General features: G+C 37.4%; 1 protein-coding gene across 1 annotated transcript; it reads right to left on the bottom strand.

The window, feature by feature from the left end:
• Window positions 1-1924: 1924 nt before the first annotated feature.
• Window positions 1925-3180, bottom strand: LOC145497879 (uncharacterized). The gene is made up of 2 exons (XM_081477739.1): window positions 3084-3180; window positions 1925-2663 (listed from the first exon to the last, which is right to left on the bottom strand). The coding sequence occupies exons 1-2, from the start codon at window positions 3148-3150 to the stop codon at window positions 2200-2202; spliced, it is 531 nt and encodes a 176-aa protein (XP_081333865.1). The 5' UTR covers window positions 3151-3180; the 3' UTR covers window positions 1925-2199.
• Between the last annotated feature and the right edge of the window lie 5812 nt (window positions 3181-8992).

Raw genomic sequence — 8992 nt, forward strand, 5'->3', positions numbered from 1 at the left:
CTAAGCAAACGAAACGAACTAGTTTCCACGTACAGGCATCGACGAAAGTTCATCTTAGTAATACGACAACTTGGAACTTGAAAATGAATCATGATTATTTGTCAAACACGTCACCATGGTAGCAACACAGTTAGCAAGAAGGAAGAAGTATGCGGGGTTCTTCCTGCCTCACCGAACGAATGAATTTTTAAACAAACTTTGACAGGGAATTTAGTTTGTGTTAGCATTTATTCATGAATTATAGCTAGCACGATTATATATTATATATATCCCATTCATTGTGATATTGGGTTTCCGCCATGTCAGGCAGGTGTAAACATATTTGTCGGAATTATTAGATGTCGACGCTTATCTCCACTGAACAGTGCTTTCAAGGAACAGTCAGTTTTGTTAGTTGTTAAGTTGTGAAGGCCTAATAAATGCCCTTCACAATACTGTGGAATACCATTTTTAGGTGGTTTGACTGTTGTCAACAAACCTATGCTCTCCACAAATCTTTACGAAAAGTCTTCCAACTCAAGTTCCTCTTACGTTGACGTTATAAGTTTTTGGGGGCTTCTCAGTGGATTTCTCCAAAAAGCTGTATAAAACACTTAAAATGCTAAGAAAAGACTTACCACTGATCGGTTCAATGAAAGGAAGTGAAATTTCCCCCTGCTCAAAAATCCGAGCCCATCTATGGCAATGTCAGTGGCAGGAACAACACGCTTTCAAATAAAATATTCGAAGAAAATAAGTCAAAATAAGTGCTAACCTTTATGTAACCTATACTGGCACGCCGGGACACACATGTTGGCAGCTGTCCAAATGTTATCATATCATAACTGTCTGGTGGCCAGTGTTAATTAGCCATGTTTGTTTTTCTTGGCTCAAAATACATGACTTAGTTCGTTTGCGAGAAGATGTACAAAATATATAGGTAAGACAATTTTGAAATTTACGTTCTAAGTGATTAATAATACGAACATTGGTTTTCTGTTCCTATGTCCGCTAAATCAACTTCGCAGAGCTTGTTTACAAAACTAGAATAAAAGTTGAAGCAATTACTAAGTTCGGACGTTAATGGGCTCTACCAGCATAACTTAGATGATGCCCCAGGGGTACTCCCTGAAAAATTCGGTGGGGGTGTGTGGCCCGCGCGCTTCCCAAAATCCTTATTCTAGTTAAAACCGAAATCTGCGTTTTTCCCCACTCTATTTATGACCTGACCAAAAATTAGATACCCTATTTAAGGTTTCACCCTTAAATCAATACCCTGTTTCAGACCTACCTTATAATTAGTTCCCTACTCAGACTGATTGGAAAGAGCTTTTGTTGATGGTCTTATCGATAATAATGAAAACTATAAAACATACACAATTCAAGATTAGAGTGCAAAAACCATACCCTATTTAAGACCAAAATGGCCAAAATCGATACCCTATTTCTGACCAAAACGGCTGAAAACAAACCATACCCTTTGAGGCCGCACAACCTATGTAGCCCATATAAGGGAGTAACCTCTGCCGGAAATGATGCCTGATCAATATCCTGTTCTGAAGTGCCACCTGTCTTGTCGTCGACTATAGAGTTAGTCGCAAGAATACAATCAACACACTTATCGTTGAACTGCATCTTATTGAAGGCCCTAATATGTGCTGTAAACCTATATTCTGCTTAAAAGTTGCTCAGAAAGGCAAAGCCTGCTCGAGGTTGCTAAAACCGCAAATAGTTGCTCCAAAAGCCAAAAGTTGCTCAAACGTTGCCGAGCACAATCGGGAGAGGCCTAGTCGCTGTAAGGTGTAGGACTTATAAAAGCGCCGGGTTCGGCTATTAATTCGAAATAACCGACTTCCAATTAGCGGGGTTCAACTGTACCCATTGCATGGCACATAAAAACATGTATGAGCGATGTAAAGAGGAGGAAAAAAAAAGAAACAACTCCTTTTTTTAATGCCATTGTTTTATTTTAGTTGCTCAGATTAAAAGAAAAATATTGCCACTGATATAATCACTTAGTTCAGACACAGTTGTCATACAGCTTCGTTTCTAAATTTCCTTTTCCCCTAACGACGAGAAAGCAATACTTCGAATACTAACTGTTACTAGAATTAATGAAACCCTTAAACTCCTTAATTGTTGCAACTAGAAATCGCAAAATAATATCATTATTCCAGAAAAACTGCCAGAAACTTGTAACTGAAAACTTGCCAGGATTTATTAGACGTAGAGAGCATAAACATTACAGCAGACCCATCCTCCATTGTCGTGTTCAGTGAAGCCCACCAAATCCTCCCCATACCACACCCGCAGTTCTTGGCCAGCACTGACCTGGTAAGGAGAAAAGCGCGGCAGGATAATCTCAGGAGAATACGAGTTATATCCGGGTAACTCGGCCCAGTTTCCAGCTCCTCCAGCATACGTGAAGAACAGTTTTGGCGGTGAAATGAGGTTATTGCTTGATGTTGTTACGGTTACACTGACGAGATTTTTCACTGCGGGATTGTTACCACAGCCCCAGAAAGACCAGTAGGAAATGTAGCCAGACTGGCACATGACGTAACCGCTGAGGTGGGTCAATTTTACTGCGGCTATCTTGCCACCGTAAGGGACGTTGAAACTGCCATACTGGTTATTCCTTGCGCCGAAACATACAGGAAGGAAATTCAGTTTGACCCAGGGATCTAAGAAGACAAGAAAATGGAAAATATGTTAGTGAATGAACGAAAAATAAAGAATCAATGAATAGACCAATTTCGATACATTAAAATTCAGCCTAACGCAACAGACCTCAGCACGAGGCTCTTGAGAATAAACACCACAAACTCTGTAGTTATTCCCCAGCGCCTCGTACTGAGATCTATCGTATTAGGCTGAATTTTAATATATAGAAATTGGTCTATTGATGAACAAAATTGCATTATCGGTTATTAATTAATGAATAAAACTGTAATCGCTCCATTTTCAATCATATTTTTTCCGTACTATTGACATTGCATTTCCCTTTTCCTTTTTTTCCACACTTCTACGTATCCGACCCCGTCTCCAAAAACCTTACGTCAATTGAATTAAACTGAAGTAAAAATAAAACGAAAACGTCTTACCCAATGCAGCTGCAATGGAGGGAAGTATCAAGAGCATCATAGCCACAAAAGCAAACTTTTGGTCCATGATTTGACGAGGGTGCGAAAATCTATTGTTAAATAATCACAGCACCAAGTTAAAAAGAGCCGAAATCGCAAAGACAAATTTCTTTCTTTTGTCGAAGGTTTGTCGAATGACTGCGAACTGTAAATATACAATGTTTACCTTACATCGATCGACCTACAAGATATCGTGACTTTTTTCAATTAAAATCGTTCAAAGGAGTATTGACACGGCTAACAATCTAAGTATATCATCGCGAATCGTTAGTGGACATCATAACTTTTCTCTCATTGAAAATAGCGAAAACAGGACCGAGATGATAACTTTCAACACGATAAAGGTTTTCTCTGACTAGCCAATTCTCGCGAACATGGAGAGGTTCTTTGATTGCCGTCGCGCTATTGTTGAAAGGGTACAGAACTCTACGGAATTATTTTTCGTCAGACTATATGCGATACCAAAAGAATTCTAGTAAATCAGTTAGCATATCTTACCTCTAAATTAGTTCAGCGTTCAGGTAATCCGTTGCAGGAGCACAGAACTAAAAGGTAGAAAAAAGAATCAGTGTGGATGATCTTAAAACGATTAAGGAATACAATATATCAAAACCAAAATTGCAGGCTTACATCACATATATATCGGCAGCTTCTCAAATTTGTTCTGAAAACTGTTCGGAAGAGTCAAATAAAATACTTTAAACGTTAACATAACGGTTGTCTTCTTTTAGCTCTTAATGAACTTCTCGTCAGAACACGTTCGTAGAACAATAAAATTGTTTACTTTCATCGTCGACCTATCACAAATAGTTGAAGAAACCATCGCCATTTCACAGTGTTTCGATAATATCGACACGCTATTCAAGAAAAAAATTCGGAAGGATACAATCCTATAAGCAGAATGACAAAAGGAATTCGTCGCTCCGGCATTTCTTGTGGAGCGCGAGTGTGTTATGAATATTGCAGTTATGGTTGACTGACTCTGTTTGATAGTTGCGGAAGTAAACTGTCTTTGTTTTAGTTTTGACTCGTTGCTCAGTTTGCATTCGTTATGATACGTTCTGCAACAAACAGAATAAATTTATAAATACATCATTATAGGATGAGCGTAAACGAGTCTATTGCCTTGGCATCAATGCGGTGGGGTATCCGTTGGCCGTTGTGTTCAGCCTGCTTCCCCTGGGGGAGGAGGGTTGTACTTCCTAGTAATAGGCTAATGGGGATGTACAGCTGGATGGGGTCGCATTTTTACGACTGGATTGACTATAACGAGGTTGCGTTTTCAATAGAATCACTAGAATGGGGTCGCACGTGCACATTTTCGGGATTTTGGGGGATCAGAAAATTCTGGCAAGTAGGGATTTAAAAATGGGAATAGTCACGATGAAAAAGTTGTTACCGTTCTACATTCAAGTTAACAAATGGGTCACTTCATTTTAGGATGTACTAGTTAAAAGGCTTTACAAGATAGATGCATAATTAGGATCTATATAATTAGCCACAGCTTAGACTTCAGTGGAGTAGATGTCCTGAAAGGCCAGCGGCACTTACTGACAACAGCAGATAGTGCAGTATAAAAAGTACTTCATACATAAAAAAATGGGCGCTTCAGCATTTCATTGAAAAACAAAGAGGGAGTGTTTTTTTATTTCTTGGAAAAACTGAGTTCAATCAATAAGAAATCGATGGAAAGAAACTTTTATTAACGGAAATTTGTTGTATAGTCTAGTTACACAATAACATTCAAACAAATCTGTGGTAGCTTAATGGTAGAGTGCCCGACCGTCGAGCGGGAAGTGACAAGCAAGGTTCGACACCTGCTGCGAAATCTCGCCATCGTTTTTCTTTTTTCCGAATCACAAACCTGGCATCTTCTTGGGAATTACCAGTTATCTTTTGAAGACCTTTACCCCGCGTTAATAATACGCTTAATTTAAAGTTTGCATGAAAAATATTATTCACCAAGACACTTTTGTTTATAGCGGTCGTTTCAGATCGTTTATAATAACTTTCGCTTTGATTTTTCCAAACTTGTTTTGATTCCAGCTTGTAAGCAGAAAATTAAATCACAGCTGTGAAAATGTATGTTCTGAGGCTTCTCTACTCTGATTAATTACCAGCCGGACAGGAATAAGCAAAAACAAAACTTTAACGAATAGTTTAATTTATTAGTAACAGCATAGTAAGCAAATCAACATGGATGCTCACAAAAAAATTCTTGTCACTTGCATAAACAAACGTTTATGATTCGCTAGCAGAAAAAGCGTGCAAACAAATTTCCGCGTCGGATCTTTGCCGTGTTTTTCATTCAACGATTGGCTTGAGTCTCTAATCCATATTCATAGGGCTCGTAGGGTTTTCGGCACATTTTAAACTGTTTGTTGATGAGTGAAGACATATCGTCCGGCCAAGGGCCAATTTTACTCTTGGAAGAAGATGTTTGATGCTAGAAGGACTTAACGTTAGGAATGAAGTTGTTATTCTCTGATTCCAACAGAAGGTAAGCACTTCATTTGGAAAATAGTCGCCCAATTCGGGTATCAAAGTGTTACCCTAGCGAGTGAACACGTGCAATAACTGTTTGCTCCGAACGCCAGCTACTTTATCTAGCCTTGAAACAGGACAGCAAAGCGGTATCTCAAATTCCATGTTTTGTTTGCAATATTTCAAGGGCGGCCAATTTGAATGATACTCCAGCAAAACATAACACTTCGTAATAGTTAACTGAAATTTAGGGCATTTCCGTTGGCCTGAAACAAACGCTGAAATCAAAACTGAAGGCTCGGAGATAAACACGGATAAGAATTCGGTGGTCTTGCGACAATATAGGAATCTTTTACCTGTTCGAAGTCAAAACTGCTCGCTGAAATGTTAACCTGGCCAAACCATTCTAGCCATTTGGATTTCTTAAGGTCTGGCGTTATTTTTTGGAGGTCACAGTTGATTATTGTTTGCCAAGTTGTCCCTTTACTTTTGCAATGACGTTCGTTACTGTGACCATAACTGAACTGAACTGTCAGTTTTTTTTTAAAATGTTATTTGTTAGTTTCGTAATCTCTGCAGTATTTGTATCGAGTTAGAGTCCGTTGAAGCTTTTATACATGCATTACATGTGCTGTTCAGAGAACATTTCAGCATTTTCCTGATCTTGTACTTTTTCATTTCTTTTTCCAGGAATTCAATTCCGGCATGGGGCTAGCGAAGCCGGAGAAGTGGACATACTGGCATCACCGAATTAAGAGGAACTCTTCAAAGATAAGAACTTAAAAAATTGTCAGATAGCTAATACAAATGGTGGCTGAACAATGTGCTAAATTTATGATGAATGGCTGATTGTCTGGAAGGATGAAAAATTACTTCATTTAGAGACTGCAAAGTGGAAGAAAGTTCACTTTATTTTGCAAGGGGTCGACACTTCGGGTTCTTCACATCGTACACTTATTGTCTGGATCGGAGAAAAAAATGCCTTGTTCAAAGACTGAGAAATAGAACAAAGTAGTTTAATTTCTAAAGGTTTAATTTAATATCAGTCACCATTTGCCGATCCTTTTGCAGACAATATTTTGATCTGTTCACTTATTTTTTTTTTTAAGTGTTGATAATTTTGATTAAGTTCATCTCGGAGCAAATTCTTGACTAACTTGATTCAGTTTTTTATAAATTATTTAAGGTCAAATATTGATCAAATTTTTATAATTCATTCGATTATTAGTTCAGCTTTTGGGAAACGTGTTTCGATTCTTTAGCGTTATTTTCTCGAGGTCTTTTTGTGATGTCTGCAAAAGAGTCGGTGCTTTATACATTGTTACATTTTGCAACTTCAGTTGATGCTGCAGAAATGATATTTTTTTTAAGGTGGCACTGCAAAACGTGAGAGAGTACAAACCACGGACTATAGACAAAATTCGGTTGAGATTTAAAAGGATTGATGTTACTGGCTTTATAACTTAAAATCAACAAAAAATAAGACAAAACAAAACAAAATTGTTGGCTAAAAGATCATGTTTATTTGATGTATACTATACAATGAAAGACTACTGAAAAGAGCCACTTTAAAAAGAATCGCTTTTGCTGCATTAACTGAACTACTGTAGTTGACAAGAGAACATGGGTTTTTTCAAAAAAGCAGACTTCTACGAATCATAGGCAGTCAATTTTTTTTTCTGGTGGAACCCTGACTGACTGACTGACTGACTGAAGGACTAACTGCACACTAACGCACGACGCGAATAATTGATGATGTAAGTTACCGTCCACTGAACATCATCTACCAACAAACTCCACAACTGACTGACGGTTCAATGTGTTGATTGCAGTGTAAACTACTCGCAGCGAATGACTTCAAGTCTGGTTCACTAACTTAGAACAATGACCGCCACGTTACAAACGAATTATTTCAGACCTCGACTACACCAACCAACGAACTTTAGCCTCCGACATAACCAGCTGATATTTTCTAACCGTATACGTATCATCAAGACTGACAAGAACTGCCTATGCTATCGCTGTTTACAAACATAGTACAGCCTGTATTAGCCAACACTACCACGCAAACCGTACCAAACATTTCACAAACAATTTTTACTTGACTTGAAACGTTCGCTATCAAATGCAACAACTGCATGCTCTTCACTGATTCGAGAACATAGGTACTCTCACAACATACGAATTACTTTACTCCAGGGTTCAACGGCCATTTATGAATAAAAACAAATTAATTTTCACAACACAAAAGACAGATGTTTCCATTTTGACTTGCTTATTTTTGTTTGGTAAATGTAGGGGCGGAGAATGTATATAGATTCCCATGTTCTCTTGTCGTATATTGAGTGCTTGTTATAAACCCTAATGCCTGGTTGGGAAAATATTGAGATTAATAGGTCTAAACAAAGTCAATCTCTTCAGTTTTTTTAGTTATACGGACTAAAAAATCACAACCAAATTTACCGCATTGTTTTCTAAGCATTCGATAACATTTCAAATTTTCGAAAACAAGAAACGACATGGAATTATTAATTCAAGTGAACAATTGCCTGGTTTGATGTCCAAATTAAGTCAGTATTTTCAGTTTTCTTATTGTATAGACCAAAACAAAACCTCGCTGATGATTAACTCGAAAACAATCACTTCCCTCGCTGTTTCAATTTATGGAAGGTAAAAACCAGCTATGATCAATTTGGCTTCACGATTGTGCTGTTTATTTTCATAATTTTAATATGATGGCTTTCTTTCGATATACCGTAGTCAAAATAAAAAAAAGTTAAAATTATTGTCCGATCCAATTTAAAAAAAATTGATCTATTATCATTTCGTTAGCAAATCAATTGCTTTTGAGAAAAAAAAAACTGCAATAAATAACTTGGCTTGAAAATTCTAATTTTAAATTGAGATATATATACGGAAAATAGAGAACTTCGAATTACTCTCCGATCCGATTTGATAACATATTTTTTTCATTTCGTTAGCCAATCAACAGTTTTTTTGTGATCTGATTTCAAAAAAAGGCTCATTTTAATTTCGTTTGCAAATCAACAGTGTTTTGGAAAGATTTTCTCTGTGCTATTTCATGTCAACAAAACGATTAACTAAACCCTGAAATGATTATTCGGCTCCACAATTGTAAATAATGCCATTTTAGAACGTGTTTCCTGCACGAACAAACAAGACAATTCCGCGAATTTCAACCGGTTTCATATTATTTCTGATACGTTTTTCCTGTCGCTTTGATCTGCTTTGAAAATTGTTTCTCCTGCATATAGCTGTGTTTTTCGTTGTCCGTATAACCTTTATTTCGTTCAACCACATGTTCGCGTTGAGGGTGGAATTTAACTTTCACAATTCGATAGCTTCAACCAGGCACTTGGGTTTTA

Source organism: Orbicella franksi, chromosome 9 (genome assembly GCF_964199315.1).
Source record: "Orbicella franksi chromosome 9, jaOrbFran1.1, whole genome shotgun sequence".
Lineage (NCBI taxonomy): Eukaryota > Metazoa > Cnidaria > Anthozoa > Scleractinia > Merulinidae > Orbicella > Orbicella franksi.

What these genes read in the sequence shown, in the direction of transcription:
- LOC145497879 (XM_081477739.1), bottom strand. Translation starts at nt 3,150, where the DNA reads ATGGACCAAAAGTTTGCTTTTGTGGCTATGATGCTCTTGATACTTCCC. An exon ending in CTCCATTGCAGCTGCATTGG is followed by an intron (nt 2,664 to 3,083) that starts GTAAGACGTTTT and finishes TTGTCTTCTTAG; the next exon opens with ATCCCTGGGTCAAACTGAAT.